The 25,297-nt window shown below is 57.4% G+C and overlaps 1 protein-coding gene across 1 annotated transcript; it reads right to left on the bottom strand.

Annotated features, from left to right (window-relative positions):
* Window positions 1-11,276: 11,276 nt before the first annotated feature.
* Window positions 11,277-25,057, bottom strand: TAT (tyrosine aminotransferase). The gene is made up of 12 exons (XM_084644346.1): window positions 24,941-25,057; window positions 22,990-23,214; window positions 22,670-22,774; window positions 21,605-21,672; window positions 21,007-21,165; window positions 20,358-20,496; window positions 19,632-19,684; window positions 18,894-19,046; window positions 17,233-17,361; window positions 16,535-16,618; window positions 12,947-13,045; window positions 11,277-12,129 (listed from the first exon to the last, which is right to left on the bottom strand). Exons 2-12 carry the CDS (start codon window positions 23,204-23,206, stop codon window positions 11,986-11,988), a joined length of 1,350 nt encoding a protein of 449 aa, XP_084500472.1. The 5' UTR covers window positions 23,207-23,214; window positions 24,941-25,057; the 3' UTR covers window positions 11,277-11,985.
* Window positions 25,058-25,297: the final 240 nt, after the last annotated feature.

Here is a 25,297-nt window from a genome sequence, read left to right as displayed (position 1 = left end):
CGGTGGGCTGTGTACGAGGGTGGGGTGGAGGTAGATGGTGTGTGTGTGGAGGGGGGAGGGCTTTGTACGAGGGCGGGGTGGAGGTTGATGGTGTGTGTGTGGAGGGGGGGTGGGCTGTGTACGAGGCCAGGGTGGAGTTCAGTGGTGTGTGTGGAGGGGGGTGGGCTGTGTACGAGGGCGGGGTGGAGGTTGATGGTGTGTGTGTGGAGGGGGGAGGGCTGTGTACGAGGGCGGGGTGGAGGTTGATGGTATGTGTGTGGAGGGGGGTGGGCTGTGTACGAGGGCGGGGTGGAGCTCAGTGATCTGTGTGGAGGGCGGTGGGCTGTGGAGGAGGGCGGGGTGGAGGTAGATGGTGTGTGTGGAGAGGGGGGTGGGCTGTGTACGAGGGCGGGGTGGAGCTCAGTGGTGTGTGTGGAGGGGGGTGGGCTCTGTACGAGGGTGGGGTGGAGGTAGATGGTGTGTGTGGAGGGGGGTGGGCTGTGTACGAGGGTGGGGTGGAGGTAGATGGTGTGTGTGTGGAGGGGGGAGGGCTTTGTACGAGGGCGGGGTGGAGGTTGATGGTGTGTGTGTGGAGGGGGGGTGGGCTGTGTACGAGGCCAGGGTGGAGTTCAGTGGTGTGTGTGGAGGGGGGTGGGCTGTGTACGAGGGCGGGGTGGAGGTTGATGGTATGTGTGTGGAGGGGGGGTGGGCTGTGTACGAGGGCGGGGTGGAGCTCAGTGATCTGTGTGGAGGGCGGTGGGCTGTGTAGAAGGGCGGGGTGGAGGTCGATGGTCTGTGTGGAGAGGGGTGGGCTGTGTACGAGGGTGATGTGTAGGTCGATGGTGTGTGTGGAGGTGGGTGGGCTGTGTACGAGGGCAGGGCGGAGCTCAGTGGTGTGTGTGGAGGGTGGTGGGCTGTGTACGAGGGCAGGGCGGAGCTCAGTGGTGTGTGTGGAGGGGGGTGGGCTGTGTACGAGGGCGGGGTGGAGGTAGATGGTGTGTGTGGAGGGGGGTGGGCTGTGTACGAGGGCAGGGTGGAGGTAGATGGTTTGTGTGGAGGGCGGTGGGCTGCGTACGAGGGTGGGGTGGAGCTCAGTGGTGTGTGTGGAGGGGGTTGGGCTGTGTACGAGGGCGGGGCGGAGCTCAGTGATGTGTGTGGACGGGGGGTGGGCTGTGTACGAGGGCGGGGTGGAGGTAGATGGTGAGTGTGGAGGGGGGTGGGCTGTGTATGAGGGTGGGGTAGAGGTAGATGGTATGTGTGTGGAGGGGGGTGGGCTGTGTACGAGGGCGGGGTGGAGGTTGATGGTGTGTGTGTGGAGGGGGGTGCGCTGTGTACGAGGGCGGGGTGGAGGTAGATGGTGTGTGTGGAGGGGGGTGGGCTGTGTACGAGGGTGGGGTGGACCTCAGTGGTGTGTGTGTGGAGGGGGGAGGGCTGTGTACGAGGGCGGGGTAGAGGTTGATGGTGTGTGTGGAGGGGGGTGGGCTGTGTACGAGGGCGGGATGGAGGTAGATGGTGTGTGTGGAGGGGGGTGGGCTGTGTTCGAGGGCTGGGTGGAGCTCAGTGGTGAGTGTGGAGGGGGGTGGGCTGTGTTCGAGGGCGGGGTGGAGGTAGATGGTGAGTGTGGAGGGGGGTGGGCTGTGTACGAGGGCGGGGTGGAGGTAGATGGTGTGTGTGGTGGGGGGTGGGCTGTGTACGAGGGCGGGATGGAGGTAGATGGTGTGTGTGGAGGGGGGTGGGCTGTGTTCGAGGGCTGGGTGGAGCTCAGTGGTGAGTGTGGAGGGGGGTGGGCTGTGTTCGAGGGCGGGGTGGAGGTAGATGGTGAGTGTGGAGGGGGGTGGGCTGTGGAGGAGGGCGGGGTGGAGGTAGATGGTGTGTGTGGAGGGGGTGGGCTGTGTACGAGGGCGGGGTGGAGGTCAGTGATGTGTGTGGAGGGGGGAGGGCTGTGTACGAGGGCGGGGTGGAGGTAGATGGTGAGTGTGGAGGGGGGTGGGCTGTGGAGGAGGGCGGGGCGGAGCTCAGTGGTGTGTGTGGAGGGGGGTGGGCTGTGTACGAGGGTGGGGTGGACCTCAGTGGTGTGTGTGGAGGGGGGAGGGCTGTGTATGAGGGTGGGGTAGAGGTAGATGGTGTGTGTGGAGGGGGGTGGGCTGTGTACGAGTGTGGGGTGGAGGTAGATGGTGTGTGTGGAGGGGGGTGGGCTGTGTACAAGGGCGGGGTGGAGGTAGATGGTGTGTGTGGAGGGGGGTGGGCTCTGGAGGAGGGCGGGGTGGAGGTAGATGGTGTGTGTGGAGGGGGGTGGGCTGTGTACGAGGGCGGGTTGGAGTTCAGTGGTGTGTGTGGAGGGGGGACGGCTGTGTATGAGGGCGGGGTGGAGGTAGATGGTGTGTGTGGAGGGGGGTGGGCTGTGTTTGAGGGCGGGGTGGAGGTAGATGGGGAGTGTGGAGGGGGGTGGGCTCTGGAGGAGGGCGGGGTGGAGGTAGATGGTGTGTGTGGAGGGGGGTGGACTGTATACGAGGGCGGGGTGGAGGTAGATGGTGTGTGTGGAGGGGGGTGGGCTGTGTACGAGGGCGGGGTGGAGGTAGATGGTGTGTGTGGAGAGTGGGGTGGGCTGTGTACGAGGGCGGGGTGGAGCTCAGTGGTGTGTGTGGAGGGGGGAGGGCTGTGTACGAGGGCGGGGTAGAGGTCGATGGTGTGTGTGGAGGGGGGTGGGCTGTGTACGAGGGCGGGGTGGAGGTAGATGATGTGTGTGGAGGGGGGTGGGCTGTGTACGAGGGTGGGGTGGACCTCAGTGGTGTGTGTGGAGGGGGGAGGGCTGTTTACGAGGGTGGGGTAGAGGTAGATGGTGTGTGTGGAGGGGGGTGGGCTGTGTACGAGGGCGGGGTGGAGGTAGATGGTATGTGTGTGGAGCGGGGTGGGCTGTGTACGAGTGTGGGGTGGAGGTAGATGGTGTGTGTGGAGGGGGGTGGGCTGTGTACGAGAGTGGGGTGGACCTCAGTGCTGTGCGTGGATGGGGGAGGGCTGTGTACGAGGGCGGGGTAGAGGTAGATGGTGTGTGTGGAGGGGGGTGGGCTGTGTACAAGGGCGGGGTGGAGGTAGATGGTGTGTGTGGAGGGGGGTGGGCTCTGGAGGAGGGCGGGGTGGAGGTAGATGGTGTGTGTGGAGGGGGGTGGGCTGTGTACGAGGGCGGGTTGGAGTTCAGTGGTGTGTGTGGAGGGGGGACGGCTGTGTATGAGGGCGGGGTGGAGGTAGATGGTGTGTGTGGAGGGGGGTGGGCTGTGTTTGAGGGCGGGGTGGAGGTAGATGGGGAGTGTGGAGGGGGGTGGGCTCTGGAGGAGGGCGGGGTGGAGGTAGATGGTGTGTGTGGAGGGGGGTGGACTGTATACGAGGGCGGGGTGGAGGTAGATGGTGTGTGTGGAGGGGGGTGGGCTGTGTACGAGGGCGGGGTGGAGGTAGATGGTGTGTGTGGAGAGTGGGGTGGGCTGTGTACGAGGGCGGGGTGGAGCTCAGTGGTGTGTGTGGAGGGGGGAGGGCTGTGTACGAGGGCGGGGTAGAGGTCGATGGTGTGTGTGGAGGGGGGTGGGCTGTGTACGAGGGCGGGGTGGAGGTAGATGATGTGTGTGGAGGGGGGTGGGCTGTGTACGAGGGTGGGGTGGACCTCAGTGGTGTGTGTGGAGGGGGGAGGGCTGTTTACGAGGGCGGGGTAGAGGTCGATGGTGTGTGTGGAGGGGGGTGGGCTGTGTACGAGGGCGGGGTGGAGGTAGATGGTATGTGTGTGGAGAGGGGTGGGCTGTGTACGAGGGCGGGGTGGAGGTAGATGGTGTGTGTGGACGGGGGTGGGCTGTGTACGAGGGCGGGGTAGAGGTAGATGGTATGTGTGTGGAGGGGGGAGGGCTGTGTACGAGGGCGGGGTAGAGGTCGATGGTGTGTGTGGAGGGGGATGGGCTGTGTAGAAGGGCGGGGTGGAGGTAGATGGTGAGTGTGGAGGGGGGTGGGCTCTGGAGGAGGGCGGGGTGGAGGTAGATGGTGTGTGTGGAGGGGGGTGGGCTGTGTACGAGGGCGGGGTGGAGGTAGATGGTGAGTGTGGAGGGGGGTGGGCTGTGGAGGAGGGCGGGGTGGAGGTAGATGGTGTGTGTGGAGAGGGGGGTGGGCTGTGTACGAGGGCGGGGTGGAGCTCAGTGGTGTGTGTGGAGGGGGGTGGGCTCTGTACGAGGGTGGGGTGGAGGTAGATGGTGTGTGTGGAGGGCGGTGGGCTGTGTACGAGGGTGGGGTGGAGGTAGATGGTGTGTGTGTGGAGGGGGGAGGGCTTTGTACGAGGGCGGGGTGGAGGTTGATGGTGTGTGTGTGGAGGGGGGGTGGGCTGTGTACGAGGCCAGGGTGGAGTTCAGTGGTGTGTGTGGAGGGGGGTGGGCTGTGTACGAGGGCGGGGTGGAGGTTGATGGTGTGTGTGTGGAGGGGGGAGGGCTGTGTACGAGGGCGGGGTGGAGGTTGATGGTATGTGTGTGGAGGGGGGTGGGCTGTGTACGAGGGCGGGGTGGAGCTCAGTGATCTGTGTGGAGGGCGGTGGGCTGTGGAGGAGGGCGGGGTGGAGGTAGATGGTGTGTGTGGAGAGGGGGGTGGGCTGTGTACGAGGGCGGGGTGGAGCTCAGTGGTGTGTGTGGAGGGGGGTGGGCTCTGTACGAGGGTGGGGTGGAGGTAGATGGTGTGTGTGGAGGGGGGTGGGCTGTGTACGAGGGTGGGGTGGAGGTAGATGGTGTGTGTGTGGAGGGGGGAGGGCTTTGTACGAGGGCGGGGTGGAGGTTGATGGTGTGTGTGTGGAGGGGGGGTGGGCTGTGTACGAGGCCAGGGTGGAGTTCAGTGGTGTGTGTGGAGGGGGGTGGGCTGTGTACGAGGGCGGGGTGGAGGTTGATGGTATGTGTGTGGAGGGGGGGTGGGCTGTGTACGAGGGCGGGGTGGAGCTCAGTGATCTGTGTGGAGGGCGGTGGGCTGTGTAGAAGGGCGGGGTGGAGGTCGATGGTCTGTGTGGAGAGGGGTGGGCTGTGTACGAGGGTGATGTGTAGGTCGATGGTGTGTGTGGAGGTGGGTGGGCTGTGTACGAGGGCAGGGCGGAGCTCAGTGGTGTGTGTGGAGGGTGGTGGGCTGTGTACGAGGGCAGGGCGGAGCTCAGTGGTGTGTGTGGAGGGGGGTGGGCTGTGTACGAGGGCGGGGTGGAGGTAGATGGTGTGTGTGGAGGGGGGTGGGCTGTGTTCGAGGGCGGGGTGGAGGTAGATGGTGAGTGTGGAGGGGGGTGGGCTGTGTACGAGGGCGGGGTGGACCTCAGTGGTGTGTGTGGAGGGGGGAGGGCTGTTTACGAGGGCGGGGTAGAGGTCGATGGTGTGTGTGGAGGGGGTGGGCTGTGTACGAGGGCGGGGTGGAGGTAGATGTTGTGTGTGGAGAGGGGTGGGCCGTGCACGAGGGCGGGGTGGAGGTAGATGGTGTGTGTGGAGGGGGGTGGGCTGTGTACGAGGGCGGGGTGGAGGTAGATGTTGTGTGTGGAGAGGGGTGGGCCGTGCACGAGGGCGGGGTGGAGGTAGATGGTGTGTGTGGAGGGGGGTGGGCTGTGTACGAGGGCGGGGTGGAGGTAGATGGTGTGTGTGGAGGGGGGTGGGCTGTGGAGGAGGGCGGGGTGGAGGTAGATGGTGTGTGTGGAGGGGGGGTTGGCTGTGTACGAGGGCGGGGTGGAGGTAGATGGTTTGTGTGGAGGGGGGTGGGCTCTGTACGAGGGCGGGGTGGGGGTTGATGGTGTGTGTGGAGGGGGGTGGGCTGTGTACGAGGGCGGGGCGGAGCTCAGTGGTGTGTGTGGAGGGGGGTGGGCTGCGTACGAGGGCGGGGTGGAGGTAGATGGTGTGTGTGGAGGGGGGTGGACTGTGTACGAGGGCGGGGTGGAGGTAGATGGTGTGTGTGGAGAGGGGTGGGCTCTGTACGAGGGCGGGGTGGAGGTTGATGGTGTGTGTGGAGGGGGGTGGGCTGTGTACGAGGGCGGGATGGAGGTAGATGGTGTGTGTGGAGGGGGGTGGGCTGTGTACGAGGGCGGGGTGGAGGTAGATGGTGTGTGTGGAGGGGGGTGGGCTGTGTTCGAGGACGGGGCGGAGCTCAGTGGTGTGTGTGGAGGGGGGTGGGCTGCGTACGAGGGCGGGGTGGAGGTAGATGGTGTGTGTGGAGGGGGGTGGACTGTGTACGAGGGCGGGGTGGAGGTAGATGGTGTGTGTGGAGGGGGGTGGGCTCTGTACGAGGGCGGGGTGGAGGTTGATGGTGTGTGTGGAGGGGGGTGGGCTGTGTACGAGGGCGGGATGGAGGTAGATGGTGTGTGTGGAGGGGGGTGGGCTGTGTTCGAGGGCTGGGTGGAGCTCAGTGGTGAGTGTGGAGGGGGGTGGGCTGTGTTCGAGGGCGGGGTGGAGGTAGATGGTGAGTGTGGAGGGGGGTGGGCTGTGGAGGAGGGCGGGGTGGAGGTAGATGGTGTGTGTGGAGGGGGGTGGGCTGTGTACGAGGGCGGGGTGGAGGTCGATGGTGTGTGTGGAGGGGGGAGGGCTGTGTACGAGGGCGGGGTAGAGGTCGATGGTGTGTGTGGAGGGGGATGGGCTGTGTAGAAGGGCGGGGTGGAGGTAGATGGTGAGTGTGGAAGGGGGTGGGCTCTGGAGGAGGGAGGGGTGGAGGTAGATGGTGTGTGTGGAGGGGGGTGGGCTGTGTACGAGGGCGGGGTGGAGGTAGATGGTGTGTGTGGAGGGGTGTGGGCTGTGTACGAGGGCGGGGTGGAGGTAGATGGTGTGTGTGGAGAGGGGGGTGGGCTGTGTACGAGGGCGGGGTGGAGCTCAGTGGTGTGTGTGGAGGGGGGTGGGCTCTGTACGAGGGTGGGGTGGAGGTAGATGGTGTGTGTGGAGGGGGGTGGGCTGTGTACGAGGGTGGGGTGGAGGTAGATGGTGTGTGTGTGGAGGGGGGAGGGCTTTGTACGAGGGCGGGGTGGAGGTTGATGGTGTGTCTGTGGAGGGGGGGTGGGCTGTGTACGAGGCCAGGGTGGAGTTCAGTGGTGTGTGTGGAGGGGGGTGGGCTGTGTACGAGGGCGGGGTGGAGGTTGATGGTGTGTGTGTGGAGGGGGGAGGGCTGTGTACGACTGCGGGGTGGAGGTTGATGGTATGTGTGTGGAGGGGGGTGGGCTGTGTACGAGGGCGGGGTGGAGCTCAGTGATCTGTGTGGAGGGCGGTGGGCTGTGTAGAAGGGCGGGGTGGAGGTCGATGGTCTGTGTGGAGAGGGGTGGGCTGTGTACGAGGGTGATGTGTAGGTCGATGGTGTGTGTGGAGGTGGGTGGGCTGTGTACGAGGGCAGGGCGGAGCTCAGTGGTGTGTGTGGAGGGGGGTGGGCTGTGTACGAGGGCAGGGCGGAGCTCAGTGGTGTGTGTGGAGGGGGGTGGGCTGTGTACGAGGGCAGGGCGGAGCTCAGTGGTGTGTGTGGAGGGGGGTGGGCTGTGTTCGAGGGCGGGGTGGAGGTAGATGGTGAGTGTGGAGGGGGGTGGGCTGTGTACAAGGGCGGGGTGGACCTCAGTGGTGTGTGTGGAGGGGGGTGGGCTGTGTACGAGGGCGGGGTGGAGGTCGATGGTGTGTGTGGAGGGGGTGGGCTGTGTACGAGGGCGGGGTGGAGGTAGATGTTGTGTGTGGAGAGGGGTGGGCCGTGCACGAGGGCGGGGTGGAGGTAGATGGTGTGTGTGGAGGGGGGTGGGCTGTGTACGAGGGCGGGGTGGAGGTAGATGGTGTGTGTGGAGGGGGGTGGGCTGTGGAGGAGGGCGGGGTGGAGGTAGATGGTGTGTGTGGAGGGGGGGTTGGCTGTGTACGAGGGCGGGGCGGAGCTCAGTGGTGTGTGTGGAGGGGGGTGGGCTGCGTACGAGGGCGGGGTGGAGGTAGATGGTGTGTGTGGAGGGGGGTGGACTGTGTACGAGGGCGGGGTGGAGGTAGATGGTGTGTGTGGAGAGGGGTGGGCTCTGTACGAGGGCGGGGTGGAGGTTGATGGTGTGTGTGGAGGGGGGTGGGCTGTGTACGAGGGCGGGATGGAGGTAGATGGTGTGTGTGGAGGGGGGTGGGCTGTGTTCGAGGGCTGGGTGGAGCTCAGTGGTGAGTGTGGAGGGGGGTGGGCTGTGTTCGAGGGCGGGGTGGAGGTAGATGGTGAGTGTGGAGGGGGGTGGGCTGTGTACGAGGGCGGGGTGGAGGTAGATGGTGTGTGTGGAGGGGGGGTGGGCTGCCTACGAGGGTGGGGTGGAGCTGAGTGGTGTGTGTGGAGGGGGGTGGGCTGTGTACGAGGGCGGGGTGGAGCTCAGTGGTGTGTGTGGAGGGGGGTGGGCTGTGTACGAGGGCGGGATGGAGGTAGATGGTGTGTGTGGAGGGGGGTGGGCTGTGTACGAGGGCGGGGTGGAGCTCAGTGGTGTGTGTGGAGGGGGGTGGGCTGTGTTCGAGGGCGGGGTGGAGGTAGATGGTGAGTGTGGAGGGGGGTGGGCTGCGTACGAGGGCGGGGTGGAGGTAGATGGTGTGTGTGGAGAGGGGGGAGGGCTGTGTACGAGGGCGGGGTGGAGGTAGATGGTGTGTGTGGAGGGGGGAGGGCTGTGTACGAGGGCGGGGTAGAGGTCGATGGTGTGTGTGGAGGGGGATGGGCTGTGTAGAAGGGCGGGGTGGAGGTAGATGGTGAGTGTGGAGGGGGGTGGGCTCTGGAGGAGGGCGGGGTGGAGGTAGATGGTGTGTGTGGAGGGGGGTGGGCTGTGTACGAGGGCGGGGTGGAGGTAGATGGTGTGTGTGGAGGGGGGTGGGCTGTGTACGAGGGCGGGGTGGAGGTAGATGGTGAGTGTGGAGGGGGGTGGGCTGTGGAGGAGGGCGGGGTGGAGGTAGATGGTGTGTGTGGAGAGGGGGGTGGGCTGTGTACGAGGGCGGGGTGGAGCTCAGTGGTGTGTGTGGAGGGGGGTGGGCTCTGTACGAGGGTGGGGTGGAGGTAGATGGTGTGTGTGGAGGGCGGTGGGCTGTGTACGAGGGTGGGGTGGAGGTAGATGGTGTGTGTGTGGAGGGGGGAGGGCTTTGTACGAGGGCGGGGTGGAGGCTGATGGTGTGTGTGTGGAGGGGGGGTGGGCTGTGTACGAGGCCAGGGTGGAGTTCAGTGGTGTGTGTGGAGGGGGGTGGGCTGTGTACGAGGGCGGGGTGGAGGTTGATGGTGTGTGTGTGGAGGGGGGAGGGCTGTGTACGAGGGCGGGGTGGAGGTTGATGGTATGTGTGTGGAGGGGGGTGGGCTGTGTACGAGGGCGGGGTGGAGCTCAGTGATCTGTGTGGAGGGCGGTGGGCTGTGGAGGAGGGCGGGGTGGAGGTAGATGGTGTGTGTGGAGAGGGGGGTGGGCTGTGTACGAGGGCGGGGTGGAGCTCAGTGGTGTGTGTGGAGGGGGGTGGGCTCTGTACGAGGGTGGGGTGGAGGTAGATGGTGTGTGTGGAGGGGGGTGGGCTGTGTACGAGGGTGGGGTGGAGGTAGATGGTGTGTGTGTGGAGGGGGGAGGGCTTTGTACGAGGGCGGGGTGGAGGTTGATGGTGTGTCTGTGGAGGGGGGGTGGGCTGTGTACGAGGCCAGGGTGGAGTTCAGTGGTGTGTGTGGAGGGGGGTGGGCTGTGTACGAGGGCGGGGTGGAGGTTGATGGTGTGTGTGTGGAGGGGGGAGGGCTGTGTACGACTGCGGGGTGGAGGTTGATGGTATGTGTGTGGAGGGGGGTGGGCTGTGTACGAGGGCGGGGTGGAGCTCAGTGATCTGTGTGGAGGGCGGTGGGCTGTGTAGAAGGGCGGGGTGGAGGTCGATGGTCTGTGTGGAGAGGGGTGGGCTGTGTACGAGGGTGATGTGTAGGTCGATGGTGTGTGTGGAGGTGGGTGGGCTGTGTACGAGGGCAGGGCGGAGCTCAGTGGTGTGTGTGGAGGGGGGTGGGCTGTGTACGAGGGCAGGGCGGAGCTCAGTGGTGTGTGTGGAGGGGGGTGGGCTCTGTACGAGGGTGGGGTGGAGGTAGATGGTGTGTGTGGAGGGGGGTGGGCTGTGTACGAGGGTGGGGTGGAGGTAGATGGTGTGTGTGTGGAGGGGGGAGGGCTTTGTACGAGGGCGGGGTGGAGGTTGATGGTGTGTGTGTGGAGGGGGGGTGGGCTGTGTACGAGGCCAGGGTGGAGTTCAGTGGTGTGTGTGGAGGGGGGTGGGCTGTGTACGAGGGCGGGGTGGAGGTTGATGGTGTGTGTGTGGAGGGGGGTGGGCTGTGTACGAGGGCGGGGTGGAGGTTGATGGTGTGTGTGTGGAGGGGGGAGGGCTGTGTACGAGGGCGGGGTGGAGGTTGATGGTATGTGTGTGGAGGGGGGGTGGGCTGTGTACGAGGGCGGGGTGGAGCTCAGTGATCTGTGTGGAGGGCGGTGGGCTGTGTAGAAGGGCGGGGTGGAGGTCGATGGTCTGTGTGGAGAGGGGTGGGCTGTGTACGAGGGTGATGTGTAGGTCGATGGTGTGTGTGGAGGTGGGTGGGCTGTGTACGAGGGCAGGGCGGAGCTCAGTGGTGTGTGTGGAGGGGGGTGGGCTGTGTACGAGGGCAGGGCGGAGCTCAGTGGTGTGTGTGGAGGGGGGTGGTCTGTGTACGAGGGTGATGTGTAGGTCGATGGTGTGTGTGTGGAGGGGGGTGGGCTGTGTTCGAGGGCGGGGTGGAGGTAGATGGTGAGTGTGGAGGGGGGTGGGCTCTGGAGGAGGGCGGGGTGGAGGTAGATGGTGTGTGTGGAGGGGGGTGGACTGTGTACTGGGGCGGGGTGGAGGTCGATGGTGTGAGTGGAGGCCGGTGGGCTGTGTACAAGGGCCGGGTGGAGGTCAGTGGGGTGTGTGGAGGGTGGTGCAGAGGGCAGGACTGAGGTCAATTGTGGCCATGATTGGAGCGGGAGGGATGTTCATTTCTGTGAAGGGCAGATTCTGGGGTGCCTGGGGCTGGCTCTACCATGTGTCTGTGTCTTTAGGGGTTTGGTAGGTGAAGTTTTAGGGCTGAAAACCTGATTATGTTCAGTGTAGTCATCAGCACATCTTCCAAGGGAAAATGCTTCGGCAGAGAGGTGCTGGGGGGTTCAGTAGTTTTGTCTGGTATCAAAGTGAAATGTATGAAGATCACGGTCCTGTCTGGTCTCTGTTCCAGCCTCAGGCTGGTGTGGAACAGCCAACAAAAAGTGTCGATGGAAGAGGAACCGTGCCTCCAGATGTCCAGGGCAGATACAGAAGCAGCCCCAGCAGGGCGGGTCACAGCACAAGGCCAGGCACATCCGAACATTTATTAATAAAATAGTTACAATAATTTATGCCCTTTGCAACACCAAGGGCTGAGTACACAGAGCTCCTGCTCCTTAGAGAACATAAAGGGGAGACATCAGGAACAGTCATTGACATTCTGTGGTTCAGACAAACAAGGGTCCATCATGCCACATGTACACCAGACCGTCCAGTACTGCTCCAGCCAGAGAGAGGCTGAGAACTCTGCTCCGACACATGCATGGCTCTGTCAGTGGAAGAGTCCAGCTCAGCATCTCGTGTAACTGCTAGTGAAGGGAATTAGAAGTTGTCATCTTGCATTCAGCGTGGGATCTCCCAGCTACTGCCCTGCAATAACAGAGACCCTCAAACTGAACAGCTAAGTGACGGTTCCCACATACTACAACTGCCTGCCTGAGTGGAAGCCGCAGGCCCTGTATGAAGGATGTTGCGGTTCACTGACACAGACCAGAGCATGGGCTCCTGGTGGGTAGTGGGACACTGGGTGCCTGAGGGTTTGTGAATGGGGTAGAATGATGGCTGCTGGATCCCATGAGCTCAGGGAACATGCAGAATCTCTGCAGGATTGTAGTCTGCTCCAGTTGCATTAGGTGCAATGGGATGTAGGTGCTGACCTGAGGGCAGCCCTGCCCTGCCCACTGCTGCTCATTTACGGGTGGCTGAGCGGAGGCAGAGTAGAGAGCACTCCTGGCTACTTGTCACATTCCAGGTCCTGGGCCCCCTCGTTGTCCTGGTAGTGCCTTTCACAGAACTCCTGGATGCGACTGCAGGCCTCCACCATCATCTCCTCGGGCACCGTTAGCACCACCCGGAAGAAATTGGGGTACTCAAAGCACTGAAATGAACCATGGGAAAAGGCTGGTTAGTTGGGCAGGGGTGAAACTGGGATCTCAGACCCCTGCCCTGCCAGGTCCCCAGCTGTGTCCCACGAGCAAGCACAAACCACAGGGATAGGCCTAGCCAGATGGAAGGAGCATAGCACTGTGGCCAGGAGCTGTGGGATCTAATCCTGGCCCATCAGCATCTCCATCAGTAAAATGCCTTTCACAGCGCAAACCTCCTGTGGCTGCTGCGTCAGCAAGGAATGGTGAGACCCTCAGGGGAAGGGGCTGTAAGCAAAGAGCTGGTGGGGTTGAGCTCGGTAGCCCCCGGGCAGGACCCAGAGAACAGGCTGGAGGGAGCTGAGGACCGTCAAGGCTCAGTGAGCAGCTAAGGAACTGGGTGGGTGACTGCGGGCAATGGGAGCGGGAAGGGGAGACGTGCAGCAAGGCTCCAGCCTTGTCCCTGCACCATGAATGGGGCCGCAGGGGGTTTGCACAGGGCATTGAACTGAGCTAGTGCGAACTCTGCAGGGAGCTGCTCTTGTGCGAAGCAGAGAGGACACAGGGCTCAGGAACACACGGGATGCACAGCAGAGGGGCAGACTCTGCAGTCTGAGAGACAGGATAGCGGCTACCTGGGGCCTGGCTAGGGCAACGAGTGACCATTGCAGCACTGCCCAGGGCTTCTGGCAGACCACATGACACCCAGCCCCCTCCCCCCAATGCCCCATGCTCAGAGCTCCCAGCCCCCCACTGGGTGCCCCAGGCCCAGAGCTCAGAGCACTCCCCCAGACTCTCTACACGTGTGGCTGCTCTGAGGGGAACACTGACCGAGGCTGGCAGGCAGAAGACTGACTGCTCTAAGATCAGCTGTTCGGTGAACTCCACGTCATTCTCAAACTTGGGGAAATGCTCCATTTCAATTCCAACCTGCAGCGCAGAAATTTAGGGATGTCAGAGGCCAAGGCTGGATAGGATTGCACCAGAGCATCCCTCCTCCCCACCCCTATGCAGCCCCATGCCCTCCACATCCCTCCTTCACCCTGCCCCGAAGCCTATAGAGCCCCATGCGCCCCACATCCCTCCTCCCTGCCCCTATGCAGTCCCGTGCCTCCTGCATCCATCCTTCCCCTGCAGCCTATACATTCCCATGCCCCCGTCCTCCCCCCGCAGCCCTATACAGCTCCATGCCCCTGGTATCCCTCCTCCCTCCTGCAGCCCATACAGCCCCGTGCCCCCCACATCCCTCCACCCCCTCGGCAGCATATACAGCCCCGTGTCCCCTGCATCCCTCCGCCCCCTCCCCCTGCTGGCCCTATACAGCCCCATGCCATGTGTGTGAAACTGAAGGCTGTATTTGTGCTTGCAGTGTGCCTCACCCCCCCCCCCCATGCTCTATAATCACTAGGCTAGCAGTGGCCTCACAAACAGGGTCTGCCACACTACATTAACCTCAAACTCTGAAGCAGGAAACCTCAATCCTAGCTGAAGGCAGCTGCAAACACATTGTCATTCCCCACTATTGTTACTGACAAGGTGGGAGGGCCTGTCAAGGAAGGAGAGGGAGTACAGCGGGGAGGGTGACTCCATTAAAGAAACCATAACCTGTTTTAGAGTTACTGATAGCTCAGAAGCACCAGCTCTTCAATGCACATGGTTCAATGTGCTGTTAATGCCCAGGAGGGGGCAGTGATGGGGATCTGTTACAGACCAGAGAACTGGTTGAGTAACTTCTTAAGCACTTGTCTGTAATATGTGGAAAGAAAAATGGTTGTAATGGGGGACTTCAGTTGAGAAGACATGCTAGAGGTCCCATGCAGCCAGAAGTAAAACTCCATTAGAGTTTGCAAAACATTTTGATGCTGATTTTCTAACACAAAGGGACTGCAGCCAGCAGGAGGTAACGCTATTCTGGACCTCATTGTGATGGATAATGATGGACTGTTCACTGAACTGGAAGTTGGTTGTTACCTAGGGACCAGCAATCATGACCTGATTACATTCATTATGGGCAAAGAGAGGAAGGTTCTGACCAATAATATGTATATATATATGTGTGTATGTATATATTTGGTGCTTCAAAGGGGCTAATTTCCCAAAGCTGACAGAAATTATGAGTGAAATTTACACAGAAAAATGTGAATGAAAATTCTCAGTTGTTTAAGAAGAGTTTACTAGATGTCAAAACGCCATGAATTCACGATCAAGAAAGAGGAAAACTTTGGCCAAAAGCCAGTGGCAGAATAAAGTCAGCAATCAGAAATAAAAAGACAATATATTACAAATGGAAAAAGGTTAAAATAGTTAGCAATTGATATAAATTAGAAGATGAAGTACAGAAAATTGATAAGGGAAGCTAAAGACATCAAGGGACATTCATGGCTGGCATGCCTAAGGAGAATAAGGAGGATTTTTTTATGAACAAAAGAAATTCTAACAATGGTATAAGTCCATTATTAGAGGGAGATGATAACATTGTTAATAATGATGTAGAAAAGGCAAGGGTATTTAATAGATTATTTGTTCTATATTTGGAAATGAGAATGATGAGGTACTTATATTATATGAGGATGATGAGCTACTTTCCAGTCTACTAGTAACAAAAGAGGATGATAAACAGCATCTACTAGAGATAAAACATTTTAAGAACAGCAGACCTGGACAACTTGTAGCTAAGAGCCCTAAAAGAGCTGGCTGATCAGATCTTTGGCCTGCTGGTTCATTTTTAATAAACCATGCAGTTCTAGGGACATTCCAGAAGATCGGAAGAGTGTTCACGTTGTGTCAATTTTCAAAAAGGGCAAGTGGGATGACTCAGGCAACTATAGACATCCCACTCAGAATAACGGTAAAGATGATTCAGCTGACAAAGAATTAAAGGACAGGGATATAACTAATGCCAGCCAATGTGGTGTTTACAGAAAATACATCTTGTCAAGCAAACTGGATTTCATTATTTTATGAGATTAAAAGTTTGGTTGAAAAAGTAACTGTGTACTTAGATTTTTGTTAAGTCTTTGATTTAGTACCGCATGACACTCTGATAAAAAAATTAGCAATATCTATAAAGAATAAGCACACGATAAATGGATTAAGAACTGTCTAACTGACAGAGCTCAAAAAATAGTTGTCACTGGGGAACAGTCACTGAGTGTGGATATTGCTAGTGGGGTTCTGCAAGGATCAGTACTAGGCCTGATGCTATTCAACATTTTCGTCAATGATCTGGCAGTAAATATAAAGATGACACAAAAGATTAGTGGAGTGGTAAATCATAGAATCATAGAATATCAGGGTTGGAAGGGACCTCAGGAGGTCATCTAGTCCAACCCCCAATGCTGAGGACAGAGAAGTCATGCAGAGTGATCTGGATTGCTTGGTAAACTGGGCCCGTTCAATCAAAATAAATTTTAATAAAGTCAAATATAAAGAATGCCTAGGAACACAGAACACACACCATGCCTGCAGAATGGGGGACCACATTCTGGAAAGCAATAACTGTACAGGATTTAGAGGTCATAGTGGACAAACAACTCAGCATGAGCTCCCAGTGAGATGCTATGGCAAAAAGGGCCAATGCACTCCTTGGGTGTATAAATTAGTGAACAGAAGGGTGATTTTATCTCTGTATGCGGCATTGGTGAGACTGATGCTAGAATACCGTGAAGGAGTTCTCGTGCCCAACTTTTAAAAAGGATACTGAAAAATTGGAGAGGGTGCAGAGCCAGAAAAATGTTTCAAGGGCTGGAGAAAATGCTTTACAGTGAGAGACATAACGAGCTCACTCTGTTGGTAGCTTCTCATAAAGAAGATTGAGATATGACTTGTTTACAGTACATCAGTATCTTCACAGGGAGAAAATAACAGGTACTAAAGGGCTCTTGAATCTTCTCACAGACAAAGGAATAATGAGAACTAGCGGCTGAAAGTTAAAGGCACAATGTTTTTTAACTGTGAGGGCGATTAACCATTGGACCAAACAGCCAAGGGAAGTAGTGATCCTCCATCTCTTGATGTCTTCAACTCCAGACCAGTGCCTTTTTGGACAATTTGCTTTAGCCAGACACAAGCTACTGGGCTCACCAGAGGGGTAGCTGGGTGGAATTCTCTGGGCTGTGCTACACAGGAGGTCAGACTAAATGACATAGTGGTCTCCCCTGGCCTTAAACTCTACGACTCTCTGAAGAATGGGGCCCCACTGTGCCGAGCGCTGCCCAGACACAGTAAGAGACAGGCCCTGCCCCAGCTGAGATCAGGACCCCACTGTGCCGGGCGCTGCCCAGATACACTAAGAATCAGGCCCTTCCCTGAACAACTCACATTTTAAGCAGACAAGGCAGACACTTGGCAGGGCAACAGGATCCAGCATGCACTGAGCAAAGCAAAGCTCTGAAAATGGCACATTAGCGCCTCACTTACCATGAGGTACATGGCCCCTGAGGGCTGGATGGGCTGGAGTCCAGAGATGGCAGACAGGGCAGCATAGCAAAGGTCAGCATTGGACTGAAAGGCAGAGAGGAGAGAGTTCAGGACTCGGGACATTCCAGGAAGCAGCTCAGCAAATTGGAGACAAATTCTTGGCCAGAACCCAAGACAGGCCCCCCACTGCAAATAAAGGGGCATCTAATGCAAACAGGACAGATGTTAACGGCCTTGAGTGCAGTCGAGGTGACTGAGCTGACCTCAGCAAATCAGTGTAGACACCCCTCCCCCCCACCCCCCGGCATTTCTTCCTATAGCACCTCCTGGCTGGCAGCGCTGTGACTGGATTGTCAAGAGCTCCCCACAGCTGGTACTCCTGCCCCCTCCTGGCAGCGCCCCCTGCTAAAATTGGTCAGGACAGTCGTAGACAGGAGCTCCCCGCATCCCGGTGCTCCTGACCCCCTCCTGGCAGCGCCCCCTGCTAGGAGATGCCAGGACTGCAGTAGCCAGGAGCTCCCCCCATAGCTGGCGCTCCTGCCCCGCTCTCTCCAGCCCACCCTGCTGGGAGAGAGTGGACATGGGAAGATGAGGTCCCTAGCAAGACACCACTGTGATGATTCATAGTCCTGTCTGACCTGCTGAGGAATGCTGCTGGTCTGCTCTCACTCTAAATACCTCTCTCTAGGGGGACATACCTTGAGGAAGCTGAGGGTGTTGTGGTAAAACTCTGGGGGTGTTCGGTGGATGATGTATTCCAGTGCCCCCTGGACAATTGTGCAGGGTCCCAGGATCCTTTGACTCAACCTTACAAGGCCGTCCCTGATCTGAAACACAGGTGACACTCTGACCTCAAAGATCGCACACTCATGCAGGAAAGGAAAATGCTCCCACCCTGACGCCAGCATTTCTAGCTATTCATAAGATCAAACACGGCCACAATTGGACAAGGGGTGTTTTTCAAACTTTGCAAAGCATTCTGGAGCCAGTCCCATTGTCTGGGGTCTGTATCACAGGTGTCTGCAGACTATCTATGAAGGCCCCAGTGTCACTAGCTGTGTTTGAGGGCCAGAGCTGGTCCACGATCCTTAGCTAGGATCCAGCCCTTTCACACCACGCTTATGGTACAAAGGGGCCAGGAAGCAGCCAGAGCTCACTAGCTGGAGTTTCCTGTTACCAGAGGGCATCTGATATGTTAGAGTAGCTCCTAGGCTTTTCTGAAGTAGTTTGGGGCTGAGGCTAGTACACGACCAACCCCAGCATCTCAGACTCCTTTGTGCCTGAGAATCCACTGTCATTGACCATTGATTTGACTAAATTGTGCACACAAGCATCAGGGCTTCCCAGCCAAACACACCAATACCAAAGGGCTGGGACTTGCCTGAAGCAAACCCATGCCAGAGCCTTTGCAAACCAGTCTCTGTTGTGACACAGTCTTTGGTTCACTCTGCTCATTTCCATTCCGTTTAATCACCATTGGATACTGCATCATGGCCAGCCAGGGACAGGTGATATCAACATTGCCCTCTTTCTCTGCTGTCTATTGTGAGCTCTCGGGTGCCCCAGATTTGTGAAAAGCTCCCAGCTCTACGGGGTATCACCGGGCCACAAATCAGGGAATGACAACTAAAGAGCCAAAGCTCAGGCTATCCTGCTATCTTGTTCAACCGATAAGGAGAAACCACATTAGAGCGTACAGGGACCACAAGGGGACAGCACGACTTTGCGTTATTGCTGTAGGGGAAACAGGGCTTGCCTGATAGAGAGGAACGCAAAACCCTTTGCCTCCAAAGTGGCATGCAAGAGAAGCAGACATGCCAAACCCGTGAAAAAAATCACAGAAATTAGGCTTGCTTTTGGCTTAATTGGCTTGTAGCTTGTTGCTTCTTTTTTTTGATCAGCTCCCAGCAAGCAGGGGCAAGGGGCAAGCAGGGGCAAGGCGGGGATAGAGTCAGGGGTGCACAGCGGGCCCACCACAGTCCCAGACTGCCCGCCAGGGGGATCTAGTCACATAGAGTGTTGGGGTTCTTAGGGACTGGCTTGTTTTGGCCTTGTTTTGAAATGGGATTAGCTTGATTTTTGGCTTACTGTGAAAGTCAGGGTGCTTATTTACCGCAAGAAAGTTGGCAACTGTGAAAAAAAGGCAGCATGTGTGCATGAAGTAGCAGGCAGGAACACGAGGGCATGTGCGTGTGTGCATGCAAGGGAGAGTGTGTGAGCAGGAGGAAGAGTGCGTGCTTGTGCTGGAGTGAAAGGCAGCGGTGTGTACACATGCAGGGGAAGGTACCTGCGGCCTGTGCATGTTCAGTGGTGGCATCTATTGCTGGCATCGAGAAGACTACCAGACAATGTTCCTCACCTCATTCCCAAAGATGTCTCTCCGATCATTAACCAGGATCCATCCCATCCTCCAGCCTGGGACCAGCCATCGCTTGGCCAGGCCTCCACAGGACAAGATCGGCACGTTGGTGCTAAGAGTTGCTATGGGCTCATACTTGCACTCTGCAAACACCTGTGAGACAGGAGGATGCGTTAGCGGCCACCCTCTCCTTGCCAATTCCCTGTGAGAGACAGGGGAGCTCTGGGAGGGCAGGGGGTTGGCTCATTAACTCACTGGCAGGGATATCAAAGCAGATGAGCAATGAGCAGTGAGACTCTGGCATGAAAGAGATGGTGCAGAGAGCAGGTTTGGGGGAGCTGTAGGGATGCTTCAAGGGGGAGTTCATGTGCAGTGCAAAGAACCAGCCCTTGCACATCTGGTCCTAATTAAGGGATGACAGGGGCCCCTGGACGGGAGACACAAGCACAGCAATGCACACAAGAGCGTGAGTGCTTGCAGCTCTGAGTTTGACCCACCCAGAGGAAAGGAGAGTACCAGACACAAGACGCCCTTCCAGGGGACAGCTGGGCAGACAGGACCAGGGAGCTGCAAGTACAGTACATGGCTGTACTCAAAGGCAGCAGGACTAATGGCTATGGCTCTTGTCTGGGGCTAGTTACTCCTAAACTCTGCTACCAAGGGGCAAGTGTATAGTGAGAAGCCACAGACCCAGGCTCTGGGTGCAAATGGTTGTGCATGGCAGGGACAGGCACTCACCATGTCTCCATAGATTTCATCAGCTAGGATGGGGACACACTGTCTCGAGGCCACTGTGGGAGAGAAGTAAACACTGAAACTGGCTGCCTTGCTGCCCTACAGCGTGCAGACTCACCCTCATCCTACAGAGGGCAGGCATGGGCTCTCCCCAGCCCTACACAACAGACCCCAATCCATCCACAGAGTGTCTCCATATTCCTTACTTTGGACATGCAAACCAATGGACAAAGTGTTAGAGAATACATTGTTAGGAACAATCCTTCCCAGGGCTAGGCTTGCAGGGCCTATGCCTGCTCTGATCCCAGGCCTGGGACAGACGCCACTGATCCACTAATCGTAATGTTGAAGGCTTTCCCAGCAGGATTCTGAGAGGTGGATCAGGAGTGTGATCCCCATTATACTGCCAGAGAAGGGAAGGGAAGGCCACACAGTGGGTTAGGGACAGAACCTGGGACAGACCCTAGGAGCTCTCATCCTGCATCCCTTCCCTGGCCATGCTGACTCTGTGCAGGGTTGTCCCAAAGGCCCTGGGAACAGGGTAAGACACACAGTGTGGGGTGAATCCTCCAGGCCCTGGTACTGTTATTTCTGTAGCACCAACATAGCCACATAATAGGTCAGGTCCTGCCATATTGCTCACCATAATTAGATTGAAACAGATAAGCAGAGGATAGGACAAGGCAGCGAATCAAAAGCCCTGCCCTGGCTCAGTGCTCAGAGACTCACCGGCCAGGATTTTCTGGAGATGGCTTTTGCTGAATACGGAGCCGCAGGGGTTAGATGGGTTGTTCACAATGACACAGGCCGTCTTCTCATCCACCAGCGACTCCAAGTGCTTCAAGTCAATTTCCCAGGATTTCTCAGGCTAGTGAGAGGAGGAGAGGGAGAGGGTGCGTGAAGATGAAGAATAAGGCATGGAGTATGGAGTGAGGATCCGGCTGGGGGCTGGGCACCAGGCATGGGGATGAAGTGCAGCAGGGCCGGGCACAGAGTGAGGAGCTGGGCACAGGCTGAAGGACTAGCCAGGAGTCCAGGCCCAGAGTGAGGCATGAGGATCCGTCCAGGCGCAGGATGTGGAGCGTATGTGACCAGGCGCAGGGCAAAGACCATGCAGACATAGCTGTGCTTTGCACCTAATGAAAGGTACCGGCATTTCTTCCCCCCATGAGAAGGCACAACTTACACAGGGGCCCTGGGGAGAACAGCCACCATGGAAAGCTGAAGGCCCATGAGAAGGGCTGGGCTGATGGGCTCTGGCACCAGCTTATTTGGCTTTGGCACTTCACGCCTTCCTCCCTTTTCTTATGAGGAGGGGTAAGAGATCCCTGGGAGCTCTCTAAAGGGGGCTGTGGCATTCCACTCCTGACTGCCTTACCAAGAGGTTGTAGAATTTGACCTCAATCCCCATGGAGAGTGCAAGGGTCTTGTAGAGAGAGAAGCCAGGTCTTGGCACCAGGATGTTCTGCCCTGGATTAGCCAGCACTGCTAATGCAAGTTCGATAGCCTGGCTGCAGCCACTCGTCAGGATAACATCCTGCAGACAGCAAACGAGAATGAGCTCTTCGAATGCAACCAGAGGCTGCTCTCAGAAATTCCAGAGCAGTCACTGACAGCTGAACTGGGAGTAACGAATTGTCCATGGGTCTGCCAGAAGCAAGAACTTATTGGCTAAAGGGGCCTAGAAGAAGCTAAACAGAAAGCAGCAACCACTGCTGGCTTCTGGGGAGCTCAAACCCACCAGATCAGAAAGCCAGGGATGGGTGACAGGCAGGACCCAGGATTGGGGCAGAAAGCCAGACAAGATCACTTTGGATATGGAACATGTCCAGCCATCTTGCTCTCTCCTTGGATAGAGACAAGGTGTGAGAAAAGCCCAGCTGGGGCCCCACTGTGCTGCACTGTCTAATTTGTTGCTAACACCACAGAGCCTGTTCATTCTCCAGTGAGGACTCTTGCCAGGAAGGCTTCATTACCTGAGCTTCCAGAGGTGCTTCGGGGCAGCTATAATATGCAGCAACCACCTGCCGGCAAGACTGGTACCCTTGGGAGAGAAGGATGGAATATGGAGTGACGGTGGTTTTACCAGATTTCCCTGTTCTGTGCAGGAACCACAAGAGTCATGAGACAGAGACCACGCAGCACAAAGAGGGGTCTCCAGAACCCAGAGAGACTCCAGAGGAATAAATCCCAGGGCAGGATGGAATTTGTCTGAATTCCGAAGGAAACAAAAGACAACATCAGTGAGCCCTGACACAAGCACCTTGTTCCATCACTGAACCAGCTGCTCTCAGTACCCAGAGCAGGTGACGTCCTGGCCCCAGAGCAGGCCTGGGAGGTGCAGGCTTTACAGCACAGATAAGGGCCTGCTCCAATGCAAACCACCATGCCCTTGAATTAATGCCCCATGCCCAGTCCCCACAGCCCAAGTTAACTCCACTGGTAACTGGGTCTACAACCTCCATGGCCAAGCCAACATGGTGTGGAAAGTGCCGTACTTATATCAGCTAACACCAAGAACAAAACTGTGTGGAAATGCAGCAGTCTTTGCTCTGCTCCAGGGCCCTCACTCTGAGGGGATATCCTCAGCATCTATGGGGTCACAACAGGGATGGATTGGCCTCCCATGGGTCTTGAATGGTTGTTTGAAGCACTTTCCTGTGAAGAATGGGACTAAAATAGCTGGCCAAAGTGACAAAATATGGCGCAGAACGTGGATGCAATGCCCTGCCCACATTGCGCTACTGTGAGGAAACCTCTCCAGGAGGCAGAAGAGCCTTTTCCCAGAACAAGGGCCACAAAATGACCGGGACAAAAGCTCCTCCATGAGCAAATCAGGCCTCCAACCTGTTCAAATGCCCTGCTGCTCATTGGTGTGCATGGACACACACAGGCCAGAGTAATATATGGATCGGAGTGAGTCAGTGTCAGTCAGAAAGGTGAAACACGATATCCGTCTAGATCCCCGGGCTCAGCCCTGTTCTCTTGTGCACAAGACGGGCTAGGACACTACCCTTAGAAGAGGAATCATGGGACCTTACCGACTGAAGGAGCATATCCATTGTAGTTTCCCGAGTCCAGGGCCTCCTTCACAGCCTGGGTGACCTCATCATCAGTGGGGAGGTTTCCAAATACTGTTGGGTCACCTTTTAGGGAATGACAAACAGCAAAATCTTTGTTTCTCATGTCCTTTAATGACGGAGCTGTACAGGACACACCCTCCCCTCCTGCACGCTTCAGAAACCCCTTGGCTGCCAGCTCAGCTCAGGAGCCCTCAGTACCACACCTCTTCAACTACCACCCCCACTCTACAGCCACACAAGGCACTGCCGGCAGGAGCAGCGCATTTCCCAGTACTCACCTAGAGACAAGGAGATCATGGGCTTGTTTGGGTTGGGTTCCACTTTCATGGTGTCCACGATGGCTCGGATGGGATTGAAAGTCTTCTTGGACATCTCAGAGGCCCGGACTGCCCATCTAGGCTTCCGGCCTTTCACTTTCCCCAGGGAGGGGCTGTTCCCATTTCTATGTATATGGACATCGCTATTGCCGTTCATTTGGATCAGGTAAGAGTCCATTCTGAGATCTGCCCAAGAGAAAGAGCACTTCCCAGAATTAGCCATTGTTGTGCATTATTTGTTATGCACCAGCTGTGTGCTCTGCCCCATACAAGATACAAAGGGGAGTTGCTGCTTGAGGGTCCAAAAGTGAGGCCTTTGAAGTTAGGCCTTTGATGGTCACTGGGCCTCACATACCGATCCCTAATCCCAGTTCCTAGATCAGCAGTGCCAACAGACAGGCTGGAAAGGAAAGGGAGGCAGAGAGAGTGGGGATGGGGAAGGGAGAGAGAGGAAAGAAATAGAAGGGGAAAGCCAGCCCACATACTAATGAGACTAGGGTGACCACACACAAGTGTGAAAAATCGGGATGGGGGTGTAATAGGTGTCTATATAAGACAAAGCCCCAAATATCAGGACTGTCCCTATAAAATTGGGACATCTGGTCACTCTAAATGAGACCCTGCCACAGGAGAACAGAAATAAAGATTCTACTCCACCCCAGCTCCACCCACAGCACAAACTCCACCCGCAGCCCCACAGGAGAGGCAGGTTTCTGCTAAAGCTGCACATTGAGAGTTTGCAACCTTGTCATTTTCATTGTCATCACTGGGCTTCAGAATTAACACACTGCTGAGACGAATGGGGGTCAGTCATGCCTCCCAGAGCTGTTAGGCTGAAGCCATCCTAGGTGTAAGCCCCTGACAGCAAGGATGGATTTACCCCATTTGTGACTGCCTGTCTGTCTGCAGACACTCTTAGCACCTGGCAGGGGTGATGCTCAGAAAGGTCCTCCACAACTGAAAGGACAAACACTTAATGCTGTTAAAATGACAGCTTAGACGCTGTAGAGACGCTGTTGGCCCTGCACTGTTCTTCAGGGCAGACCCTGCAGAGAGGAAGGTGTAAAACACACAATTCCCTCCCTGTCACTGAGAAGGCAGCAGAGAGATGGCCCATGGGGAGGAGATGAGAATTCCTGAGCAGATAATAACAGACATAGTGAAGGGTGTGCAGTGAAGCTCCTAGAAAAGGGGAGCTGCCATTGGCTAAGGCAGAACGGACTCATTCACCTAGACTGTGGCTTGGACCAAGGGTCCCCCTCACTTATTGCTCACAAGGGGCTCAGGCTACACTCACATTCTGTGAGAGGCTGAATTAAACTGAGCAGTGATCTTGTGCTTTCCATCTACAAAAAGTGTAACCAGAATAGTGACTGATTCGTCCCCCAGCGAGCATAATCCCAACTGCACAGAACCTCCCCATAGAAGGACAGATGAGACACAGAGCATCGAGATTTCAGCTCAGGGTTGGGAGGTGCCCTCTCCTGCTATCAGCCCTCACTTTTCCCCATGTAAGTTCGAGTTTCTCCTTTGAGCTCTTCTTGCACTTATCAGCTCTGCTGAGGAAACCCAGTTGGGAGAGGGAAACCATTCAGCAGAGCCCAGTGACAAAGAAACCAGCCACAGACTCAACCCAGTCAGAAAAGTGTTTGGCCTGAGCGTCTGGCCTCCTTGCTAGTGGAGCTGGGGTCTGAACACACACGAAAGAGCTTACTTGGCCAGTCTCTGGCACAGGAGAACCTGCACACAGCACAGCGACAAGATGGGTCTGAAACAGCCCCACAGCCCAGAACCTAGGGCACTGCCTATCTGCAGGGGAAACTGGCTGCATGGAAAGAAGAAACTCTGTCTGCAGTGACCCAGGCCAGTCTCTCCTGAAGGAAACACCAAGTGCCAGAGCTCAGTACTTTACCTTCTACAGCGCAGAGAGGGAGACACTCAAGTGCCCAATGTCCGAGTCTGTCCCTTATCCTTGACAAGTTGCCCTGAGAAGAAACTCAAATGCAATTCCCCAGCCCATGAAATAATTTCCAGAACTGGGCGTTGGGCTTGACTCCTTCAGCTATTGGCTGTCAGTGAGGGCTGTGCTCCCCCACACAAAAACACCCCCTCCCTCCCCACTACAACTGCTCTCACTTCAAACGTCTGGTACTCTCCTGCACATTAACTCTTTCTGGGAGCTGCAGGCAGAGGGGCATAGTTTGGATTTCTGAATGTCACTGGACACTTCCTGTCTGCGCTGCCTACCCCGGTGCACCTAGCTATGGGA

Source organism: Lepidochelys olivacea (assembly GCF_965140295.1).
Source record: "Lepidochelys olivacea isolate rLepOli2 genome assembly, chromosome: 12".
Classification (NCBI taxonomy): domain Eukaryota; kingdom Metazoa; phylum Chordata; order Testudines; family Cheloniidae; genus Lepidochelys; species Lepidochelys olivacea.
The sequence above is the reverse complement of the archived record's forward strand: the minus strand, read 5'-3'. Positions and strand labels throughout refer to the sequence as shown.